Source organism: Fringilla coelebs (genome assembly GCF_963513975.1).
Source record: "Fringilla coelebs genome assembly, chromosome: 19".
Taxonomy (NCBI): domain Eukaryota; kingdom Metazoa; phylum Chordata; class Aves; order Passeriformes; family Fringillidae; genus Fringilla; species Fringilla coelebs.
In genome coordinates, this window is record NC_140045.1 from 11358317 (window position 1) to 11383988 (window position 25672).

The window sequence follows — 25672 nt, forward strand, 5'->3', positions numbered from 1 at the left end:
TGTTCACCCACAGGTGATTGTTCCATTGCATTCTGCTGGGAGTTGTTTTGTCTCTTTGTCTCTTTTGTCTCTTTGTCTCAGGCCAAGCTGTGTCAGGACTCTGGAGAGAGTCACCAGTTTTCATTATTATCTTTTTAGCCTTCTGTGAGTATCCTTCCTGTATTCTTTAGTATAGTATAGTATTCTTTAATATAATATAGTATCATAAAATAATAAATTAGCCCTCTGAGAACATGGAGTCAGATTCATCACCCTCTCCCCATGTCAGGGTTGCCTGCATTTACAATGGACTGGGACAAAGCTCTTCTGGAGGTGATTTTGGGACTGGGAGTAGAGCAAACCCTCTGCTCCATTTCAAGGCTTTCACAACCAAGTTCAACACAGATCTGGAGAGGCAAAGTCTGACCAAAGGCAATGGAGGAACATCAGGAGGAGTTCACTGCTCTCACTAAAGCTGACAGAGTACCCACCCAGCTGGAGTTTCTCTGCCTGAAATCCCCCTTCAGCAGCACCATCTGACACTGATCGACTCTGACACACATCCTCACATAATTGAGTCAGAGAAACATTAGAATGAAAATACAACAAATGGTTCCCAGCTTCCCCAGAGGCACTAGGATGTGGAGACAAGAGCCAGCTCACAGATAAAATTGGTAGCAGTGAGATCCCCTGCCCTGTGCTGCTGGCTTGCAGCAGAGTCTCCTTTTCTGCATAACACACACACCTGCACCAAGAGCCTCTCTGGGGCCTTCAGGAGGAAGAAACCTGTAAGGGAAGGTGAATAAGAGGAGAGAAGTGACTAAGCAGAGGTTCTGAGCTGTCACCCTCAGCCCAGCAGCTGTGCCAGGAGCCACAGCACTCCTGGAGAGCTCTCAGCCCTGCTTTGCCATGCTCTGAGCGTGGCTACTGCTGGAGGAGTTTAAATAATCCACCTTTAAAAGGGTGTTGTGTTGCCAGCCTCCAATCCAGAACCACCCCTTGGTTCAAACATCCCCAGAGCTGGACCCAGCTCTGTCCTTGTTTGGTTTTTAATCAATGGCTTTCTCCAAAGCTCACTGAAATCCAGGAAAAAGCTCAGGTGAGCTCTGACCCAGACACCAAGCATGAGGCTGGACCAGGAATTGTTTCTCTGGCAAAAGGAGATTCCTTGGGCTTCCATCCTCTTCTCACAGCTGTCAAGAGTTCTTCTCTAATTCCTATAAACCAATATGAAACAACATCCATTCTATTGACTGCACTTCCAAAACAGTGCAGGATTTCCTTCTCCACCACACTGGATCATCCTTGCAGATCCTCTCCCAGCTCCCACAAAATGCAGACTGCTCACCTGGAGGCAATAGCTCGGTGTGGACCACGAAATATCACAGAAGTCAGGGAGAAAGAGAGATTTTCCAGCATCTGAAGCTCTTTATTAACAACAGGCTGAGTTCTGGAGATGAGAGCATGCTGTAGGATTTGCACACTCCAAGTGGAGTTCAGCCTGGGGGAAGAGCCAAACCCTCTCTGAGCGAGAAATCTGCAGATACAAAATCTCTAATTTTTTCCAAAAGTAGAAAAAGCCATTCAGTAGAAGTTAAAGCCTTCCCACCTTGAACAAAAACAAATCAAGTACCAAGAGCAACTCTGCACTGAGCTCCCAGAGCTCCTTCAGCAAGACAAAAGGTAACTCAGGTTGCCAAATCAAACCTGCTGCTTTCCCCAGCCCTGATCTCTGCCAGCTCTTTGGCACCAACCCTGCAGTGCCCACTCTGTGCAGATGCTGTGAAACAATAAAAACCTCCCTGGAGCCAAGACAGTCTCCTTTGCACTCACATGGTAAAGGAAGAAGAGGATTTTTTTTAGCTTTTTTCAGTGTACAATTCTGTCTTTCAGGGGAGGAGAAAGAATTCAGATCTGAGTGGAATGGTGGTGGTTGGAGTTTCTGCAGGAAATGACTTGGGGTTATTAATATGTATTTTTTTTCCATTGTAAAATGTTCTCAAATGCTTTAACACAAGGAGAAGATCCTAAAAATCCAGAACAGCTGAAAGTCACTGTAACAGCACACAGTATACACTTTTTATCTTCTGCAAAAAGCAAGGACAAAACCTTTGATCCCCTCACATTTTCCTGTGGCCACTGTGTTCTCTGCCAGGTGTTATCTTCAGTACTGAAGGTCTCAGGCTTTTTGCAGCACCCCAAAGGAGGATTTGGACGCACAAGAGGTGGGGAGCAGATTTTCTGAGCTCATATCTGTCACACAGGTGCTTGAAATGACATCAAATTGGACTCGGTGGCCCTGGGAGTGAAGCTGCCTCCAAAGGGAGCAGCCACCACCAGCCAGGTCCCCTGAGGACACAGGGCCTTGTGACACCTCAGACCTTACCCTGCTAGGACTCTGCTGTCCTCACTGGGCATCAGGAGACATTAAAAATACAAGTGATTAAAGTCCCTCCTTCAAAACCCATTCAAAACCCATTCAACTACATTCCTGAAGTAATGCTGACTGAAAGCTGTTGCACAGTGCTCTTTAGGGATCTTGCAGAGGGTTCTCTCCCAGAGCTAGGACACTTGCACCTCAAACCTCTGAGTGAGGGGAGAAAGCTCCAACTTTGTAATAAAGTAAATTAAAATTTAAATTTAAATTTAAAGGCATATTCAATTCTCTGGGGCAGATGTAAGCACAGATGTTAACACATTCAGAAGTTGGGGATCAAATTTGCTTTTCCTTCTATCTGTGCAGCTCAGGAGTGACTCTGCTGCAGTCAGTGTGCACATTCTCTGCTCTCAGATAATCCCCTGCACCTGAGTGATGAGTGGCTCAGGAACAATTTCAGGCAGAATATTGCAGAGCATAACCATTGCTCCAACGAGACCCCATGGCCGAGCTGCAGGGATTTCACACAGTGGGGGTAACCTGAGAAGAGGTTATTGAGTCAGCAGCACAGCCAGATCAGGCTCTGGCTGTCCCCTGGGACACTGAGCTGCAGTTGCTTTTGATTCCTCTTTGTCATCCCTTCCCCTGCAATGTCACATTCCACTGAGAGGCTCTGCCCTGCCAGATGATAACTGAGCCCCTGAGTTTGGGATTAAGAAATGAATGTATGGAGCTCATCTGACAGCACATGCTTGGGATCTAACACAGCTCAGCCCTGGGTTTCTCCAGAGACGTCTCTCCCTCTGCCCTTCTCACTCAGATACTCTGTCAGGACCCCTCTGAACCTGGCCAAAGCAAAATACTTCCCTGATACTTTGGCAAGTGATCAGTTAAATCTTTTCACTTCCTGCCCTTCTGATGGGAAGAGGATCATCCCATCTTGGGCACAAGAGCATCATGAGAAACATCAGTGCCTGCCTGGCCAGGCAGAACTTGCACAACTAAAACCAAGCTCAGCCAAAGGCTGGACCTGTCACCCACAGCACCTCTACCCAAAGCTCACATCAAGGACACAGATGCAGCATTTCACATTCCCCATCTTGCACTCAAAATTCACTCTCAACAGTAAAATTCCACCCAGAAGGTATTTTAGGAGGACAACATGTACAGAGATGGTGCCTAACAGGGAGCCTCTGCTTCCAAACACTCATTTGCCCAGACAACACTTAGTTTGGATCCTGTCACAGCTGAATGGAGCCAGGAGAACTGCCTTGCAATTTGCCAAGGCAACAGCCTTCAGCTGCCCACCATACACACCACGACCTTCACAGCCAAACAAAGGAGTGCCAGTTATTCACTGAGAATATCAAGGGTTTTACAAGAAAAAAAATTGGACATGGCTGCTCAAACAGCCCTCACCACGTAGGCTGCTACTGTCTGCTTCCTAACAAGAAGAAAAACGTGTTAGGAAGTTCTAAAATTAGGTGCTGAGCACCTGAAAAAAGTTCTATTCCAAGCAGAGAAGAAAATGCCACATGGAGCTATATTTTAAGATGGCTGGGTATGCTCAGCACGAGCCATACCTGGCTCCAGAGGGGAAATTTTGCAGCTGAAGTACATGTGCAAGGGATTGTCCACAGCAGCTGTGGCTGCCCCATCCCTGGAAGTGCCCAAGGCCAGTTTGGAGCAAACTGAGATAGTGGAAGCTGTCCCTGCCCATGGCAAGGGGTGAATGAAATGAACTTTAAGTTCCCTTCCAACCCAAGCCATGCTTCTGTGTTATCACTTTCATACCAATGCTTTTTAGAATATTGCAGGAAAACCACATAGGGAATAACAGATCTTGAGGTTCATGAGACAATTTGATCCTTGATGACTTGGCTTTGTGTGCAAGTCCCTGAGGATTTACTCTGACAGTAATTATACACTGAGCTCCCTATTCCTGTTCGATTAAAATTCATCTTCCAAAAAAGCACTTGCAGTCCTTACTTAGACAGCTGGAGAAATGGAAAATTTACTACTTCTTCTGGTAACTTGTCACCCACACTGCTGAAAGATGTGTTCCTCGTGTACACAGGCAAATGGGAAACATCAGTATTCCAGACTCCTGCATTGTCCCCCTTTTAATTCTGATTGATCCCTGTTCCCACACGCTCCAGGCCCAGTTGCACCCAGTAGGAAATGCTCTGTTAATGCCTGTGGGTGTGCAGAAGAGGCTCGGTGCATGCTGAGAGCAGAAGTGCCTTTTGTTCCGAGAACAGCTTTTGCTGTGCTGCAGAACAACTTCAGGCAACAATTTCTGAAGAGTTTAGCAGGACTGAGTTCCCATGGATAGATGTGTGTATCCTACATGTTCAAGAAAACAAGTGTCTCTCAGGCTCACTGATGCCTGGTGTTGCTTAATTAAACATTCTTGTGCTGGAAGGAAAACCAGAAAGTTGAAATTAGCTATTTACTAAAGAGATGAAGTAATTCTCTGTCTAGAAGAACACATTACTCTGCTTACCTCTAACACCTCGTGTGATCACCCAAAACAAATCAGGTTACACAGCAGAAAAGAAAATACCTGTTCAGTTCTCTCTTTTCCCTCTGTCCCGGCCACTAGACAAAGACAGATAAAAAACAACTTCAAAACAAAAGGCGACAGGACTACGATAGTTGCATGCAACCTAATTCTCAGAGATGATCTATTTGTGCCAAAAATGGGTCTCACTCGAGGCCTGTGGCAGCCAATCCCCTGGGCTGCCATGCAGGCAGGATTTGGCCCTGCTGAAGCATCCTCTGCATTCCCAGCTGCTGCGTCCAGCTGCCGCAGAGGAATGTGAGGCTGCCGAGGCCGCTGGCACCGGACGAGTCCAAACTTCCAGAGAAAAGCAAATTCCACTGCAGTGCTTGGACCTGAGCTTTTCAGTGCCATGGCTGAAGCTGATAAAGTAACCCCCTGCCTGAAAATAATTCCATTTAGTTTCTTCTCCCTCACCAGCATGTTTGAGCCAGCCCTTTATTGAATATAGCTTTGAGCGTTTGGAGCGCTTTGGAGAGAGAATGAACGTTGATAGCAGCACCAGGGAGGAAAGCAGGGCTGGATTTGTGTATTTGTGTGTTCACCTCACAGCAGATTATAATCAAGTACTGAAGACAATATTTTTATTCTCTTGACATTTATAAGATTCAGCCCTATAAATATTTTTATAGGGCTGAATCCTGGTCCTACAAGTCAACGAGATTTTCACCACTTTGTAGCATGGCACAGAGAATTACACAACAGTTTGCACAAAAGTACTTTCAGGAAGGATTAAAACAAGCAAATAAACATATATCGGCCATTTTAGCACTCTGCTTTAAACAGAAATGTCTGAAGGCATAAAAGCCAGTTAATTCCTATTGGAAATCAATGGGAGCTGAGGGAATACAGCATTCTGGTACCCTTGGAAATTGTCCTTTGACTATGGACTGCCCTATCTCTGCTTTCTCTAAAATAGGATGGAAATGCTTAGTGATTTTGCAGCTGTCTCCAGACTTTTTGCCTAAGGGGAAAAGTTGTGTCTCTGAACCTTATGTCCATCCCACTCTGTGCCTCCCCCTCCTCACAAGAACCAGCCACCACTAAAGCTCGATTTTAAAATCTTATGACAGCACTGTTGTGCTTTTCAGGGTAAAATTCAAAATACGAGCTACTTCCAGAGAGAAAGGAGTCTCTTTCAGCCCGGGTTCGCTATCCACCTCCACCTCAGCCTCTCTCCGAGCGCTTCTGGAGCGCTTTGCGCGGGGCACCTGCGGAGCTCGGCTGCCTCTGGCTCTCCCTGTCGGCCGCTGACGCCTCTTTGCCGGATGAGCTGAAGCACAGCGCCGATCCCCACCGCCAGCGATGCCACCGCGGGAGGGGAGCGCCGAATTCCAGCGGAGCGGCCAGGAAAACTTTTCAGGCAGCTCCCGGAGGCTGGCGCTGCCCGGCGGGGCTCGTTCCGCGGGGGGCGCGGGGCGCTCCGGACACGCTCCCGGCTCGGGGAGCCCCGTTCCCGGCTGGGACAGCCCCGTTCTCAGCTCGGGGAGCCCCGTTCCCGGCTGGGACAGCCCCGTTCTCAGCTCGGGGAGCCCCGTTCCCGGCTGGGACAGCCCCGTTCCCGGCTGGGACAGCCCCGTTCTCAGCTCGGGGAGCCCCGTTCCCAGCGGGGAGTGCCCCGTTCCCAGCGGAGAGAGCACCGTTCCCAGCGGAGAGAGCCCCGTTCCGGTCGGGGAGAGTCCCATTCCCAGCTTGGAGAGCCCCGTTCCCGGCAGGGAGTGCCCCGATACCGGCGGGGAGAGCCCCATTCTCAGCTCGGCGAGCCCCGTTCCTGGCTCCGGGAGCCGCATTCCTAGCTCGTGGGGCCCCGTTCCCGGAGGACAGAGCCCCATTCCCGGCTGGGGGAGGCCCATTCCCGGAGGAGAGAGCCCCGTTCCCGGAGGAGAGAGCCCCGTTCCCGGAGGAGAGAGCCCCATTCCCGGCTCGGGGAGCTCCGTTCCCGGCAGGGAGAGCCCCGTTCCCGGAGGACAGAGCCCCATTCCCGGCTCGGGGAGCCCCGTTCCCGGCAGGGAGAGCCCCGTTCCCGGCTGGGAGAGCCCCGTTCCCGGCTCGGCGAGCCGCTCTCCGCAGGGTCCCCGCCCGGGCTGAGCTCGGCCGGCGCTCTCGCCCCTCTCCCCGGAGCTCCCGGACGGCACCTGCGGGCCCCGCACGGGCGGGGCTGGGGGGTCCCCGCGGGCTCGGAGCGGGGCAGCCCCGGCGGGGCGGGGGCGGCCCTTCCCCCGGGGGCAGCCCGGTACCGCCCTGCCTCCCGCGGGGGGCGGAGCGGCCGCCGCCGGGGCCGGGAGCTCCGGGGCCGGTGCGACGGTGCCGGGGCCGCCGCCGCCGCCCATGGAGCCCAACGGGACGGCGGCGGCGGGGGACAACGGGACGGCGGCGGCGGGCGGCGGGGGTGCCCCCGGGAGCGGCCCCCTGCTCATCCCCTCGGCCTTCGGGACGGTGCTGTCGGTGATGTACGTGGCCGGGGTGGCCGGCAATGTCTACACGCTGGTGGTGATGTGCCACTCGGCGCGCTGCGCCGCCCCCATGTACAGCTCCATCGTCAGCCTGGCCCTGGCCGACCTGCTCTACCTCTCCACCATCCCCTTCATCGTCTGCACCTACCTGGCCCAGGACTGGTACTTCGGGGACCTGGGGTGCCGCATCCTGCTCAGCCTGGACCTGCTCACCATGCACGCCAGCATCTTCACCCTCACCCTCATGTGCACCGAGCGCTACCTGGCCGTCACCCGGCCCCTGGACACCCTGAAGCGGTCGCGGGGCTACCGGAAGGTCACGGCGGGGGCCGTGTGGTCGGTGTCGCTGCTGCTCACGCTGCCCATGATGCTGATGGTCACGCTGACCGAGGGGGGCAAGGCGGAGGGCAAGGTGAAGAGGATGTGCGCGCCCACCTGGAGCGTGGACGCCTACCGGACCTACCTGACCGTGCTCTTCAGCACCAGCATCATGGCCCCGGGCATCATCATCGGCTTCCTCTACACCCGCCTGGCCAGGACCTACCTGGAGTCCCAGAGGAACCCCCCCCACAAGGAGAAGAGCAAGAGGTCCCCCCGGCAGAAGGTCCTCATCATGATTTTCAGCATCGTGCTGGTCTTCTGGGCCTGCTTCCTGCCCTTTTGGATCTGGCAGCTGGTGCGCCTCTACAGCAGTTCCCTGCAGCTCACCACCCAAACCCAGAAGTGCATTAACTACCTGGTGACCTGCCTGACCTACAGCAACAGCTGCATCAACCCCTTCCTCTACACCCTGCTCACCAAAAACTACCGGGAGTACCTGCGCAACAGGCACCGCAACTTCTACAGGTTCACGTCCTCCTTCCGCAAGAGGGGCTCCAACCTGCAGTGCTCCTGGGGCCGCTCCATGTCCTCCAGCAACCAGTACGACTACAGCTCCGAGGCGCTGGGCATGGCCACGCTGAAGGACAAGTGAGGAAGAGGAGGCGCTGCCGACGCGCAGGAGCAGCAGAGCGTCCGGCCAAGGTAGGGCTTTGGGGAGCCCCTAGCCCTGAAGGGTTCTAAAAACTCATTTTTGGTGCTCTCTCTCTAGGGAGAGGCAAGAAGCCGTGAGAATCCGAGCGCTGCGAGATGAGGCTGGAGTTCCATCTGGCTGAGGGATGTTGGGGGGGTCCTGCCGGGAGCCAGCGGCTGTTTGGGACAAATCCTGCAGGGTTTGGGGTGCAGAAGATGAGGTGGATGCTCTGCTCAGTTCTGCCATGAACTGGTTTCACGCCTGGCTGAGTTTCGGCTCTGCACACCGTTCCTCTCGTGTGGCTTCCCAGTGCTGCTGGGTCAGAGCTGCAGAAATCTGAAATTGGCCCAGGATCACTTAATTGAGCTGCCAGCCTCGGGTTTGCCCTGTGTGTTACTTGTAAAGAGACTTTTAAGCCCCTTTTCCTATTTCCTGTTACATTACGGTGCACTACTGTTCTATCAAGCTTAAAGTCTCTATTTTAAAATTCATTGCAGCAGCACTTTGAACTCCAAGCATTCAAAAACCACCAGGTAAGCTGTCAGAAACCACAGGATTACCTAAAAAAAAAAAAAAATTTAAAAACCCCTCGTAATTTTTTAAGGTTTCTACCTAAGGTGGTTTGAATTTGCCACTGATTTTTTCTTCTTGAAAAAGTTGGTCCTTTTCTTAAAAGTCAACAGAGCTTGACAAACCTGAAAATTTACCTTGGAAGAAATAAAAAATTATTTATAATCCTATCACTCAAAGACCTGAGGCTCTAAGAAAAATGACTGAATCCTATACCATGAAACTCATCATAAAAGAGACAAATTTTCTCCTGACGTTTGATCAAAACCGTTTTGCCTCAATGTATTCTGCTCATTTTCTCCCTGCTTGGCATCTCACAGTAAACCTTCAGCACAGATCCTGGAGATGCCTGCAAGCACTTAAACAATTGTAAAGTGTCAGTTTATAAATAAATGCTTATTAAAAATGGATCCTCCTCAGGTTTCCCCTTGCCTGGTCTCTTCACCCAGCTCAGGGGGGGTGTGTTTATCAGGGCAGATGCTGAAAATAGCAGTTTCCAGCTGGGGGGATGAAGTTGGGGTCAATATTCTTCTTTCTTGTTCTGGGACAGACTCTGGGGATAAGAAAAGCATGGTGGGAGTTGCACAAACTCCTGCAAGCAGCTGGTGATGCCCAGGGAGCTCAGAAGCAGCAGGGAGCTGCCAATTTTTATTATTTATTACTTTTTTATTATTTATTACTTATTCCAGCCCCCATTTGCCTGAGCAGTCCTACTCCAGCCCTGCAGCGCTGCATTCCCGTGTCCTTGGGTGCTCCTCTGGTGTCCCACACCAAACTTTGGGGTCTGGTTGTGCCCCAGCAGAGACACCAAGTGCCACCACCACAGACAGGGCTGGAGAGCAGGGAACAGGCACAGGGACACGCTGGATTCTGTGCACTCAGCCAGCAGAGAAATCCACAGGTTGGATGAGGGTGTTTCTGTGCTGGAGCCAGCATTCTCTGGGGATGCTTTCTGGGGAGCAGGGGAGGGAGGAACTCACCTTGCCCATGTTGCTGTTAACCACAGGGCTGTCTTTGAAACACCAGTGATCACTCTGTCATGTTCCAGTCTGCACAGACTCCGAGCTGGGCATCATAAATAGTCCTACTGGTGTCCATTCCCTCTGAGACAGGGGGACTGACACACAGCTCATCTTGGCACCTGGCAGGGAGAGCAGGATTCAGCAGATTTTCAGAACAATCTCTCGGAACTTAATTGATTTTTAATTATTAATTCTAAACCCATTGTTACTTTCCCTTTGGTTCCCATTTCTGAGGCTGGAAGTCTCTCCCATATAAGAATTAAAAAGTTAAGACAGAACTCAGAAGGCATTTTGGGAAGGCTGGAGTGTGAATGCCACATGCAAAGTGGGTCTGGACAGAAGAAGAACCAGGCATGCATCCCCTGAGCAGGACAGGGATCAAGAAGAGTTGTAGGAACTTTGCTTTGTACTTTAAAAAAAGAAAAAAAATTAAAAAGCTGAGCAGCCTAAACCCATAGTTATTGATAAGAGGGGGAAGCTGAAAAGGAGTTCTGCCTTGGAAAAAAGGTGAAAATGCAGAGCAGATGGGCTCTTGGGGATAAGGAAACAGAAGGGGCTTGTTTGGGATGCTCTTCCCAGGACACCTCTCGGTGCCCTGAGGAGATTCTGCTGCTCTGCTCAGTGCCACCAGCAGTGACACCGTGCTGGTTGTGCTGGCTGTGCCACCAGGTGGGAGCAGGAACCAGCAGAGGGTTGATGGAGGAACACCCAGAGGAGAGGAGAGGATATTTCCAAACCAATGTGCCCAGCTGGTCGAGGAGGGGGATGCTCCCCCTCAGCCCTGGAAAGGAAGGGTTGGCATTCCCAAAGCCATGGGATTAAAAACACTTTGTGTCCCCAGCCCCAGAGGTTACAGAAGTGTGTGAAAATCGAGATGGGCAGAACCTGGATGAGGGGACTTTGCAAATTCTGTGTTTGGTGTCACTTCAGGTGAATCTGAAGCATCTCAGGCCAGGGCTGAGTAACAGCAGGGAACTGAAAAACATCTGGAGAATTCCTTGAAAACTATTTTATTTTGGCTCTTTTGCATTCCAGGAAATCAGGTTCTGTGTACCCTGGGGTCACTTGTCATACCTAAATCATGGTAATGCTGTGGTTCTGAATGCTTGGGTGTTTTTATTATGAATGAAATGTTGCAGCAGGCTCAGTGGCACAGTTCCTCCTGCAGAAACATGGGAAATGGGAGTTTTAGGAAAGGCAGGAGCCTTTTTCTTGTTGGGCTAGAGGCTGTCACTGCAGAATTCCATACATGCTTTACAAAAAGGAAAATAATTTAATCACTAGAGATTTTTGTTCCAACGCCCCTTAGGATTTAGGGCTTTATACCAAAAAAACCCCAACCCAGAGTGGGAAAGAAAAGCAAATTCATCCTGAGGGCTCTCTCCTTCCTTTATGGTGGATCTCCTTCTCAGGTGGGAGCTGCTGCAGCAATGGCAATTTTTCCACTTTTACTTGAAAAGACAAAGAGCACTCCTCTGTGGGGCAAATGAGGGTGGCTGTTTTCACCAGACACAGGAGAATCCATCTGAACCTGGTGGAATTTTTGCAGCCTTTGCATTCAGTCTGGTTTTTTTTTTAATCATCTTTCTCTCCACTTTCAAAAAACAAATTTGCAATAAAAGCTCAAAAGCCTCACATTACAATTCCCTCATGAGCTCCAGCAAATCTTTAACTTTTTAACTCTTATTTAAACAGTCAGGTTTGCTGCTTGGTGTGTGACTGAGCAGCAGGGGAGCCACCAAAAGAGAGGGGACTTGATGAGCATTTTGCACCTTGAGCTGCAAGGTGCAAGGATTAACTATGGGGAATGACAGAGTTCATAATTTATTATAATCTAGTATAATCTATATCTAATATTTTATATTGCATGATATGATATGATATGATATGATATGATATGATATTATATGATATGATATGATATTATACTATTATACTATTAATCATGTATTATACTATTAATCACATATTATACTATTAATATATTGTATTAATAGTATAATTTGTGATATATATTAATAATATGATATGATATTATATGATATGATATGATATGATATGATATGATAAATAGTTAATATGATAATGTGTAATAATATCTAATATCTAATATCTAATATCTATTATATCTAATATCTTATATCTTATATCTAATATCTTATATCTTATATCTTATATCTTATATAATATATATTATATAATATATATTATCTATTATCTATTATCTATTATCTATTATCTATTATATATTATATATTATATATTATATATTATATATTATATAATATAGATTATATAATATATATTATATAGAGAGAGTAGAATATTATATATTTTATATATATACTATTTTATATATTATAATCTCTATATAATCTGAGAGAAGAAAGCACATAAAGCTCATAGCAGATGCCACTCCTCAAGGCCTGGGTGCAGAAATGCAGAGAAATCCTCAGAGCAGCCCCAGAAAGTCAGGAAGTTTTGCCAGAACTCTGCTTGGAGGACACTCAGCTTTTCTCTCTCATTTCCAAGTCCCTCTGGTGGCAGCAGCAAGTTCCCATCCCCAGGTCTCAGGAAGAAAATTTGCTTTTTATTTCTGGGCTTTAAAACAGAGAGGTTGCCCCAAATCACAGCACAACATAAGAGGATTTTATCCCTTTAAAGCAGAACATTGCTTCAGCATCTGGAGGGGGAGAGAAGAGAAAAACCTTCTGCCAGGAGTTAAATTTCCTCTCCCATTTTTTCCCTATGCCAAACCCAGAGTAATTTCATTTCTGTCATTTTGCTCAGCATCCTCCCAGCCAGCACCCACAGAAACACCCAGAGCTGGTGACTCCAGTTCAGCCCAGCTGGGGCTTTTCCACCTGATGATATTGGGGCTTGCTGTTAATTTCTGGTTTTTCTAACTGATAATATTGGGGTTTGCTGTTAGATTCTGGTTTTTCTGGGGAATAGAGAGACACTGAGTTAATGAGGAAATAAATTGATTTGTCTTCAAAACAGTAGCCCCAGCTTTGCAGGGTGTAAGCAGCCTGTGAAGTTATTGTTATTAGCATTATACAAGTTTTTTGCCCTTGTTTGGGAATGTCTCTAAAGCACAGCAGGGAGAAAGGATGCCTCAATTGGTGGCAAAGTGTTGGGAAGGGTTGGATGACTCAGGCTCAGCTTTGTGAAGGCAGAGGGAGGAACTCCTCCCAACCAAACCTCTGGGATGCAACAAGCTTCTGTCAGACTCCTAACACTGAAAAAAAATTAATATGTTAATATTATACTAAATATATTAAAATCTTAAATGGGATATATATCAAAATGGGTTTTTTAAATCATAAATATTTCAGCTCAGGAGTTTAAATATTAAATTAATATGAAATATTAAATATTTCAGCTCAGGAATGCAGCTTTCTGCCCACCCACACTGAGTTTCTGGTTTGTCATATATCACTTTTGGGGGAGACTCATTTCAGTTTAACAAATGTGAATGGTCAAAACTGAGCTTTGTGATCTGTGGTCACAACTGGAGCCCACAGGAAATGCTCCCAAAGGAGTTTACCAAAGCAAAACTGCTGCATCATTTTACTTTGGTCACCCACCCAAGAAAGGGAGAATTAAAAGAGAAAAGGGAGAAATTAATCCTGTAGAAGTCTTCTGAAATTTGGGCTCTGCCTTTCTGCTTCTCTCCATTCGTAACACAAATTTTAATTTAAAAGAAACATTTTGGGGAGTACTAGAAACGCTTCTACAGTCAGAGATGGGGTGAAGAGTTAAAAAGCAGTCATTAAAACATTGATTAAAAAAGGCTGAACTTCAATACTGTGGAAGATCCCACCCAGACCTCTCCATTGAGATACCTGGAAGGAAAGTAGTAAATAAGTAGTAAATAAGTAGTAAATAAGTAGTAAATAAGTAGTAAATAAGTAGTAAATAAGTAAATAACAATCAGCCATGCTTGGCAGAGGAACAGCTCTAAAACCAAAGCCATGCTAATGGTGGAGGAGTAAAATCTGCCAAGTTTGTTCCAGCTTGTTTTGGCCAGTCTCTCTCTGAGGTGCTGTCAGTCTTTCCTTGTGCACTCCTGTTAGGATCTCGAATTCAGCTCCTGAATTCTTAACTAGAACCAAACAGGATTCCATCCAAACAAAGCAAGGGAGATTCCTGAAGCTAAATGTGGTGTGTCCAAAAACCCAGCCTGTCAGAGGCAGTTCATCTGTGTGCTCCTGCAAGCCAGGGATGCCCATCAAACTCACAGCCTTCTACCTCTGTTATTCTTCTAAATATCAGCCTGACATTTGAGAAGCACAGGGCTGCCTCTTGCAAGAAGCCTCTCAGGGAGAGGCACTACAGAGCAATTATTCCTGGGTACACTGAGCCTACCTTTCAAAAATCTGCAGGAATGGAGCAGGTAAATGAGCTCTAATGTAAAAGGGGGGACAGAACAGCACACCTGATCCCTGCAGAGGGGACACCTGAGCCTAAAGAGGCAGCAGCAGCTCCTGTGCCAGTCTCTCCATTTGGGGAGCACAGGCTGGCAGCCAGCCCCCAGCATTGCACTGCTCAACATCCCAGTCCCCCCACAGGTTTAAATCCAGTTTCTCCCTTTTTTTTTTTCTTTCTTTTTGTGACAGATGAGTTTTTTCTTTCATTTACCACCACAGAAGGCAATGTTTTACAGAAATGGCTTTCTTGTAAAATCAGCTGGAGCCCCACATTTTGGAAGCAGCTTCCTGGCCCTGGGCAGTGTCCAGGTTTAGGGGTGGTAGCAGGACCCTGCCTGCCCTGTAGCCAAATGCTTTTATTTACCTTCCTTCACCTCAGCTGCTGCTGGGGGCTCAGAGGCTTCTTCCCCAAAAGCTCTGGTGGTGTTGATAGCTCAGGCAGGCTTAGAACAAGGCAGGGAATGAAAGCCAGGGGGGATTTGCCAGGGTTTGGTGTTGGAGCTGAGCACGGGGATTCACTGCACCAGGGCAGCTCAGCACTCCTGGATCCTGCTAGAAAATCACCTCAGGGGGGTCACCTGGTCTTGTGCTGCCTAGAAAAAACAGCAATGCTGTCTCCAGTGTCTGTGCAGGTGTTTTAAGGTGTCACTGTTGTGTGTGACAGGTTTTGAGGTGGCTGGATGAGAGATGCTGTGTGTGAAGGGGGAGAGGTTTCCTTGTAGGGGTAACTTGGGGTTCAGGGTAACTGTTCATGGTCAGACAGAGGAAATGTGTGTGGACCAGAACCTCTCTGCTTTTGATTTATGGCATGTGGGCAGTGAAGATGCTCCTTCAGCCCTGCCTTGGCAGCTGTGCCTGGCTGGGATGAGGCTCCTGATGCAAACCCCAGCATTTCAGTGCAGCAGTGTCACAAATGCAGGGCCACCAATGAAGGAAGGATTGATGCATCTGACTCCATCTCATCAGAAGGCTCATTTATTACTTTATTATACTATATTATATTAAAGAATACTAAACTATACTAAAGAATACAGAAAGGATACTTACAGAATGCTAAAAGATAATAATAAAACTCGTGACTCTCTCCAGAGTCCCGACACAGCCTGGCCCTGACTGGCCAAAGAGTGAAAACAACTCCCAGCAGAATGCAATGGAACAATCACCTGTGGGTGAACAATCTCCAAACACATTCCACAGGAGCACAGCACAGGAGAAGCAAATGAGATAAGAATTGTTTTCCTTTTCTCTGAGGCCTCTTCCTGCCTTTCAGCTTCCCAGGAGAAAAATCCTGGGTGAAGGAATCATGCTCAATCATGCTCAGGGAATGTGAATGCCACACCCCAGCACCCTCCTTAAAGCCCTTCCTTTAGAGAGACAACAGCAGGAGATGTGCAAGGAAGCAAAATCTCTCCTTTACCTCCTGGGAGCACTGGGGTCAGTGGAGGTAAGGACCCAATGTTACCCTTGCAGAGGAGGCTGCACAGAAAGAATTATCCCAACACTCATTACAGACTGCTAAACACAGCAGAACCTCCCTGTCATTTTGCTCTTGGCATCCTTTTAGAATGATTAAATCTGTTGAGGAACCTCTGCCTGCCTGAGGCACAGCACAATTAATTCCCAACAACAGAAGCAGAGGAAATAACAACCAACTAACTTTGCTTGGCTGCACTCATGTGTTGTTTTTTTTTCATACAAAGGCGAGTTTCTTATGGAAAATGCCCCTCAAATTTCAAAGCATTGCTTCAATCCTTGCAGCAGCTTCTTTTAGGCCAGATGAGAAAGTGAAGCTCCACATCCTGTGGAGCCCAGTGTTAAAGCTCCTTGTAGATCTCATTTCAGTGGGGAGGGACCACAGTGGAGGGATGGGGACAGGGCTGGGGCATCACTTGGGCTTTTACCCCCATCCATATAGGAGAATACTCTCCCTCCTGAGCATTGTGTGCTCTGGGGTATTTGGTATCTATCTCTGTTATGCAGGGGAAAAAAAACCAAAACAAAACAAACAAAAAAAAAAAAACACAACAAGTTTTGGGTTTAGTCCAATAAAAGACAAGAAAAATCTTTAAATCTGTAACTTCATGGTATGGGGAAGGTGCTTGTATCCCCCAATTCCAGTTCTTGTGTTCAGTGTCAGGTGTGGGGAGAATGGCTTGGATGCACCCGCTGCAAACCACAGAGGTGAAATCCTTGATGTGTCACCCTGAATTATTCATTGCTGAGAGCACAGAGAAATGGCTTCAGGCTGAGAGGAGCCTGAGGAAGGCAATGCTGCATCACCTTACAGACCACAGGCAGATTTATCTCCTTTGCACTTCCAAAGTGACAAATGGTCAAAGCCTCCAAGAGGTTGTGGCTCCTCCAGTCCTGTAAGAAGGAAGGAAGAGTCTGTTCTGAACCTCATCCTTCCCAACACACTTCAGAACAGAATAAATTTATTTTTCTGCAAGAGAGAAGACATTAGAACAAGCCAGATCTTGTATCTCTGGCAACACACCACTCTTTTGCAAAGGCATCCTTGAACTTCTTCTATCTTGCTTTCAGTTCAAATGCTGCAAAAAAAGGGAAAGTCATTTTTAAACAGGTTTTTCAGGGCAAACTCTGTGAGGTAAATGCTGCAGAACACAAGAGTCACCAAAGCAGGTTGATTTTACAACCTGACAACCTTGACAGCCTCCTTGCAGCAGTGCAGAACCACAGCAGTTCTGCTGTTACCCATGGTTACAAAACTGGTGAATGAAATGAAATGAAACCCAAACCTGTCCAGAGTTGTAGCTCTCACACAGGCAGGACAAATGACTTGATGATAGATAACTCCTGGAGTACTCCACTGGGTCCTCAACTGAATGTTTTATCAAAGTGCTCTAAATTAACAGAACTCACCCATTCTGAGTCTGGGCTGCTGAGAAGATGAAGCTCCTGGTGGGTTCTACATTATTTTAAATATCCCCTTTTTTTTTAACAAGAGGACAAGACTTAAGGCAGATCTCCAAGAGATCCTGTGATTTCAGGTAGAGAAGTGTTACAGGATATTCTCTCACTGCCCCAAAGGAAAAAGACTCAAGGTAAAGTACCAGCTAGATTTAATCTTTTCAGTCAGTAATGTCTCCTAAATTAATAAGGCAGAGGCAGCTGCTTTAGCAAAATGATTAAACAGCACCTCAATAAAGCAGCTGGCAAGTGACTTCCCACTGGGCATCTCCACACCTCGGTCCCCCTAGGTGTTCTGCTGGATTTTGGAGGTGCTGTGCTGGCAGGAGGATGGCAGCAATGCTGTCAGGATCCTTTCTTCCTGCTAAGTGTCCCAAAGCATCTCCCCATTGTGGTGGTGCTCTCAGGGGTCCCAGGATGAGGGAAGAGATGAGAATGTGCCTCCATGTTGAGAAGGCTTGATTTATTATTTTATGATATATATTATATTAAAACTACACTAAAAGAATAGAAGAAAAGATTTCATCAAAAAGCTAGCTAAGAATAGAAAAAGAATGATAACAAAAGCTTGTGTCTCAGACAGAGAGTGTGAGCTAGCTGACTGTGGTTGGCCATTAATTAGAAACAACCACGAGACCAATCCCAGATCCACCTGTTGCATCCCACAGCAGCAGACAATCACTGTTTGCATTTTGTTCTTGAAGTCTTTCAGCTTCTAAAGAGAAAAAATCCTAAGGAAAGGATTTTTCAGAAAATATCATAGCTACACCCCATGGCACACAGGGCACTGCTTTGCCTCCAGCCTCCTGTCTTTACCCAAGAAGCTACAAAAAGTCAGCAGCTGCAGAGTCCTGGCAGCAGAGGATGGCTGGAGAAGGGCTGCAGGCTGATCTCAACCCTCAAAATGAGGTAAAATGTCTCTAAACAGCCATTTCACACTCTGCTGAAGCCCCTGGAGCTCCTTCTCCCTTTCCCCAACCTGTGCATCCCTGTCATTTGGGATGTCACACCTTCCCTTTCAGCACTCAATGTCACCCAGATTCAGCATCTGCTCCTTCCCAGCACCTCCTCAGCTGCAGGAGCTCCCACCCTTCCCCTCACCTGCAATGAGTCCCACGAGGTGCCCAAATTTCCTCTCCCCACCCTCCCACAGGGACTTTCCTTCCACCAGCACCTCCCTGCAGTGTCCAGACGCGTCCTCCCCATGCCAGCTGCTCCCTGAGAGCCAGAGCAAAGCCCAGGCTGGGGGACACCGGGCTCTCCTCCTCTGGGGTGGGTGCAGTCAGAATTCTTGCAAGCAGAGGTTTTCCTGTCTCCTCCCAACATAAACTGGACAAACTGATGGAGCCCTGGCCCCGAGGATAAACAGCATCCCCAGTGTTTAGAGTAGCTGGCTCCAGGAGGAGACAGGGCTGACACCCTGGGAGCTCCTGGGGGACTGCAGGGGTGGCACCTCCCTGGCAGGAACCTTCCCCTGCTCTCAGAGGGGAGAAAGCCTAGAAAAAACCTCAAGGATCAGAACAACAAGCTGAAAGTCATTTTGCAGAAATACAGAGGGTTTGTGGCACCTGAGGCTGTTGCACAAATTCTTGCCAAGGACTCCAGCCCAGAGGGAGCTCCCAGCTCCAACACACCCGTGTTGCAAAATGTTCATTTTTATGGAGTTTTCATATTTCTGATTAGTTTCAGCTTTTTAGCTGTTTAGGAATGGTAAATCCTCCTGGGGTTAGGAAGCATTCTTGGCTATTATCTTTAAAAAGAGCTTCAGTGTTTGCAGTCAGGCTCATGCTTATGAAGGAGACTGAGATTAGATAAGCTCATTAAACCAAGCATTCTTTCCACACCTGTGTTCTTCCCAACAAAATAATAATTTTTCAGTTTCAAGGCTGGTAATTTAGAGACAGATTTTACTTGTCACACTGATGCAAACATGAACCCCTGGCATGCTCCATGACTAAAGCTGGCTCAGATGTGCTGTCCTCCCCTTGCAGGGCCATGGGCACAAGTGGAAATTCCTTCTCTCCTGAGTGATACAGTCTGGTGCAGCTGGACTCCTCAGAATGCACTCAGCAAGCAGGTGCTGCTATTAGAGAACTAAAATCTTATTAATTTAAAATATTTGGAATATCTTTTGTCTCCTCTGCAGTACAAACAAGCCCCCAGCAGCTCGTGGGAGGAAGCTGGGGATGTCTAGAGCAGGAGTGACTGAACCTTCTCCCAGCCCCACATCCATCCACAGCCAGAAGGAAATAAAACCAGGGGTCACTAACCCTGTTCAGGGGACAGGCAGACAGTGAAATCTACTTTTCAAGCTAATTGATCCACTGGCTCATTCCCTCAGTTTCATTCATTATAAACAAGGCTTTAAGGCTCAAAGATTTCTGGTTTTTTGTTCTGTGGCTGTTCCTAATGACCCTGTGGTGTTTGTAAATTTAACACAGAAACCTTTATCAGTGCACCACAATTACAGAATTATTACACCTCCCACTCCAGGGGAGCTGGGCCATCAAACATCTTCACTTCTGCCTTGCCCAGATCCTGCAAATCACAAACCTGGCCTGACCAGAGGACAGAATCATTAATTTAGACCTGAACATCTCAGAAATATCTTCCTGGACAACTCAGCTATGGAAAGGTTTTTGATTACTGCCCTTTTGTGCATGCTTTATAGCTGAAGCATTTCATTTAAGGAGAATGATTAGGAAGAGGACAAGTTTTAGCAGTCTGCTCCAAAGCCTTAAGTAAAAAATTAGCAACAGAGTCAAAACGTGTTTAACTTGTATTGAAAGTGATAATTTTTGCAGCACTGGAATTCACTGACTCACACCCATGTGGAGGTGCTAAAGGCATTAAAAATAAAGTCAAGAGGTCTGAAGTTGCTGGCAGCTGAGCACTGCTCCAGGTGGGCACAGCCTTCCCAAGAAATCCCCAGGAATCCACAGTCTTGTGCTGCTGCTGAGGCAGAGAAAGGAGATTTTTCCTGCTTGTGGTCTAAAGGGATCAAGATCTCCATCAAAATGTGTGCCTAGAAAGGGAAAATGGGCAGGGGGAGGACTGGGTTTCCAGGTACTGAGGAGCAGGTGCAGATTCCCTACAGCCCCACTAAAGGATTAATAAATCAAGTTTTTTTTCTGTTTTTTCTTACAGCTCCAAAACCCACAAATTTTCAAGTATTTATTTTTTTTTGTCCCAAAGGGAAACTTTCTGTCCACTTCTGTATATTTATTCATTGAGTTTTAATTTCTTTTTGGATTATTTCTTATTTACAGGTCTAAATTCTTTCCAGTTCCAGAAAAAGTGCAACAGACACGAGCTATGTGTGGAGGACACCATCACTTAAAAAATGCTCATTTGATACACAAGATAAATGCAGAAGAAAGCAAAATCCATTATTTTTTAAATAGGTGGATGCAGCATCACTTAACTCATTTTAGCATATTCACTGTTATTATTAATTCAGAGGATGGACAGGATAAATGGCTGAAACAAGTGGTTATCAAGAGGTTCTGTTGAAAATTTTGTAAAAGGCTTGAACAGGAAGGGCTTTGCTGCCTCAAAGCTCTCAGTTTCCAGTTGTGTGATCTAATGAAACAATAAAGCAGAGTGAGGAGGAGGAGAAAATGTCACTTCAAAGTGACACAGCCACGTCAGTGTGAGAGAAATCTCCTGTGGCTGCTCCCTGCCTGACACCGTCTGAAATTTAACTTCCCCCCTGCATGGCTGGCTTCTGTAGAATTGCTTTTCCCCTGCTAGTCTAAGTTTATTTTGATCATATTCATCCCTGTGGAAAGGAATGACTCTCAAATTAATTCCTATTTTCCTTTAATATAAAGAAATCAAGAAAACACACATTTAGGGCCCGTAGCAAAGCAGAAATAATCCAAGATCGCTTCTCTCATTTCTTTTGTGTTCAGGAGTGTGGGGACTAAATGGGCTCAGAGTTTGTCTTCTTTCAGAGCAGCCTTTGAAGTTTGGAATCACCTGGTAAAACCTTCTTTTTACAAGGTTATTCAGTGAACCACAATTAAAGCTCCATTATGCAGGGAGGACTCCCAGAACACGTCTGCTCTTCAGGAACATAAATCAGAAATAAACACAATTCCCTGCTAGAGGGAATGGAAGAAACCACCACCCTGAGCCAAGACATGCAGAATGACTCCATTAGGAGCTGCCTTTGTTTATTCCCACAAGATTTAATGGTCTGCCTGGCAAGTTAATATGCTGAGGAGGTCACCTCCAAGGTAGGAATCCACCCAGAGACCTTCCCCTGGCAGGGAAAAGCTCTCTCAAAAGAAAACAGCAAGATTTTTTTTCTGTGGAGTCAGCAGCAAAGCGTCCAGGCATCTCTATAAACAGCTCAAATGAATTGTATAAACTGAGGAACAAGAAAGAGACAAATCCTCAAGGTGTCTGAACAGAAAAATCATGGCTCAGGATCAGCTGGTGCTTTCTGGGGGGTGGAGGGGCTGCTGTGGTTTGTTATTAAAGAATGGGAAGGGTATCCATGTCTAAAATGAGTTTTTTAGACACTGGAGGACTATTCCAAGAAATTCCCAGGAACATGGAACATGACCACAAATCTCAGCTTCTCCCTATAAATAGAATATTTCCTTCACAAAGGGGAAGGTTTGAGTGCAGCTCACTCTGAACAATCAGCAGCTCGTGCATTCACCCACCACAACTTCCTTGGACAGCCTCAGGATTATTCAGCAGCAAACCCAAGATATTTTTAATTAGATGCATCTAAATAGTACAAAAATAAAGCAGATGGTACCTCCAGGCTGCTTTATTGATTCCAGAGTAAGAATTATTCAAGCAAGGCTTTTGTTGTGGTCCCAAGGTGTGACTCACTCTCTCTGGTCTCTGCTCCAAAATTCCCTCCTCGCTGGCCAGGAGGTGTCAGGAAAGACAAGAATGCTCAATAATGCTCAGCTTGTCATTATTTCAGCTTTACAGGAGAACAGGCAGGATGGAAAGAAATATTTCTGAAATAATTGGGCTAAACATGCCTCTGCTAGAAGAAAAACAGGAGTATTTGGGAAAAAACCAATGCTGAGAAATGAAAAATCTCAAAAAATGGAGTTAGGAATAATTATAATAAAGGATCCTATTCACAAAGATTAATAAGAAATTAATTTAAATCATATTAGTAAAATCCAATTGAAATACCATGTAACAGTAATATTTAATACTAATATTTATTACTATTAAATGCTATTTAATTTAATATTATTTAATAATTATTTATTGTTAATAAAAGTACTATTAATACTATTTAATAATAATACTTTTATTTAATAAAAATACTTTTTAATACTATTAAATACTATTAATAAAAATGGATGCAATTCCTATTAATAAATATTAATCGAAAATAATAAAAATATCATTTTGACAATTAATTAATTGTAAAATTTAATTTTACAATTAATACCCCATTTTAGCTAAAAGGATCAGAAAAAAAAAACCAGCTCCTCTGCTGTGCTAGCAAGACAGTCAGTGAATAAATAATGTCCTGAGCTCTGTCCCCTGGTCACTGCTTGGCACAGAAGTGGGAGGTGAAATGAGTGATTTGAGGGGAGATGATGGACACACTCAAAAGATGGGAAATGCACATTTATTTATTTCCTTTGCACAACCCACCCTGAAAAACTTTAGTTTTTTAGCTATACAAAGCCAGCAGCACCCACAGAAGATAAAAAATGGCCACATTTTTTTTTTATTTTGGAGGATAAATTAACAATCAGGAGGAGAGAGCTGAAAGCCAAGGATGTAAAATGATCTTTCAGCATCCTGGGGGTGCTCCCAAGACCCAGAGCCAGGCAGAGCTGCAGCTCTTGGGGTACTCCCCAGGAGCAGTGGGCACTCAGCAGAGGATTCCCACCTCCAGGAGATGCCTCAGCTGCATTTCCCAGGCTGAGACAATCCATGTGTGCCAGAGCCACCTGGGGTTCACAAAGGAAATAACTCTTCTGCTGCTCCTGCAATGTGTGCTTGGATTTCCACAAGAGACTCAAAAAAGGGAGTTGGGATTATTTATTTATTTATTTATTTATTTATTTTTATTTTACTTTTTTTTTTTTCACTTGGAGAAGGTAGATAGGTTTCATTTATTCCTCCCCACTCAAAGAGCACTGACCTCCAGCAGCATTTCCTGGTTTTAGAGTTTAGAATTTAGACAAGACAAAAATATTGCACAGAGCTCTCCATGGGCAGGTTAGAGAGAACCAAATCCCCTACAAACAATGTGCAATATCTGGATGGAGAAGGAACACCAGGAAATCTTACATTAAAAACAAGATCATCTTCCTTTACTGGGGAAAGGAAAGCTGTGAAGGAGCAATTCAATACCAAGAAATGCAACTGAAGAAACAAAACCAGATTTCCTTAGTCACAGTGACCATCAATGCCTTTTCAGCTAATTTATTTTAATGTACACATTGTGAGGTGCTACAGCCTCCTAAACTCCATGGCTGTTAACCTTAAAAATAAGATATGAAGTTGAATTTCTGCTATAAATCTAAATTTAAATCTATTTTGTAAATAGGGTGTCTTTGTAAACATTTCTGGACTTGAAACTGAGATGGAGTGTGTCACCGACATGTTTAATGAAAAATCTTTTCTTTAAAATTTTTTCTCTTGAGAAGCTGAGAGGCCTCAGGAAAATGCAAACAATGATTGTCTGCTGCTGTGGAATGCAACAGGTGAATCTGTAATTAATCCCATGTGGTTGTTTCTAATTAATGGCCAATCACAGTCCAGCTGTCTGGACTGTCTCAGACACAAGCCTTTGTTATCTTTTTTTTTTCTATTCTTAGCCAGCCTTCTGATGAAATCCTTTCTTCTATTCTTTTAGTATAGTTTTAATATATCACAAAATAATAAATCAAACCTTCTGAAACATGGAGTCAAGATTCTCACCTCTTCCTTCATCCTGAGACCCTTGTGACACCACCACAATCAGTGACCCCAAAAAACCACCCCAGGAGTGCAAAATATTTCAGATGGATGATACATATTCAGGAAAGTCTCAACAGAAATGTATCTTCCTAAACCTTCAGTTGATTTACAAGGAATTCAAAGCCATAATGATTCCACAACTGCTTACACAATGAAAATGTTATCCATGAGAAATGCCAAGAAGTCCACCTAGAGTTCCTAGAATCATAGAGGACAAAAAAATTAAAATTGAATGCATACTACAGGACTGAAAGGTAGGTGTACACTTAGAACCTAATGTGACCACAAAACCTGTCCATTTTTCAAAAGTTCCTGATATTCCACAAAACATTTGAAAGGAAATATGGTTTCAAAAGTAGCACAACTTCACAGAAGTCCTCAGGAGGCTTCACTCAGTCTCACTGTAGGGAGTCAAATCTGCCTTGCTCTCCTGCTATTTTTCTATTTTACCCTGGGACTTTTCACACCAGCAGCCTTTCCCTTTCCTTTCAAGCAATTTCCTTTCCAAGTACAACCCAGCATTCCCAGACACTTGTACCAAGTCTGCTTTCAGGTGCAAAGCTGTAATTTTACCACCAGGACCGGGCCCCAATTCCCACTGCACAAGTTCTGACCTTTCTTGACTTTGTTTTAACTGCAAGGGCTCTTCAGAAAGTTCCTCCCACAGCTGGGACACATCCAGCCACCTTCTGACATCACCTCTGCTCAATTAAGAGCACTTCTCTGCAGCAGTTTGCCATCAGATTGATGCTACTTGAATATTTCTTCATTAATTGAAGAAATCCTGCCCTTGGAGCAGCCAGAGTTGTAAGAATCAGAGCCCTGCAGTTCCCAGGCAGCTGAGTCTCCAAAAGGACAGGAATTCATCTATTTCAAGTTCAGACTAACATGCCATTACCTGGAGAGACCTTTAATAAAAGTTATTCAGGATATTTAAGCGGCCTAAAATAAATTCAACCAAGTTTGTTCTTATTAAGGAGTGAATTCAAATTCCACTCTGCCCCAGGAACATTCTGCAATTTCTGCTTCCTGCTGGAGGCCACCTTCACAAACTTTTAGATTGCACTTCACTTCCTCATTTGCCATTTCAATTCTCCCTAGATTTAGGCATTGCTTTTAGCAGTATGGATATTGAAGCTCTAAACAGAAGAATCTCAGTGGCACTAAAACATACAAACTATTTGGGTTTTTTCCCAAAGAAGAGCTCTCCTACCATGCACAGTGCACAGTTTCCCAACAAATCACAGGTGACAGGTTTGGTCACCATATTGCCCAGATTACTGAGGCTTCAGGACTCCAAAAGACAAAAACCAGTTTGAATTTATTTCTGAATAAATCCAGCAGGAGATGCACCAAGGGCAGCAGTTATTAC

At 45.8% G+C, this 25672-nt stretch overlaps 1 protein-coding gene across 1 annotated transcript; it reads left to right on the forward strand.

The window, feature by feature from the left end:
- Positions 1-7247: 7247 nt before the first annotated feature.
- On the forward strand, positions 7248-8345 carry LOC311161214 (urotensin-2 receptor-like; the record flags this gene model as incomplete). Its single annotated transcript, XM_084218576.1, has 1 exon — positions 7248-8345. One exon carries the CDS (start codon positions 7248-7250, stop codon positions 8343-8345), a length of 1098 nt encoding a protein of 365 aa, XP_084074702.1.
- Between the last annotated feature and the right edge of the window lie 17327 nt (positions 8346-25672).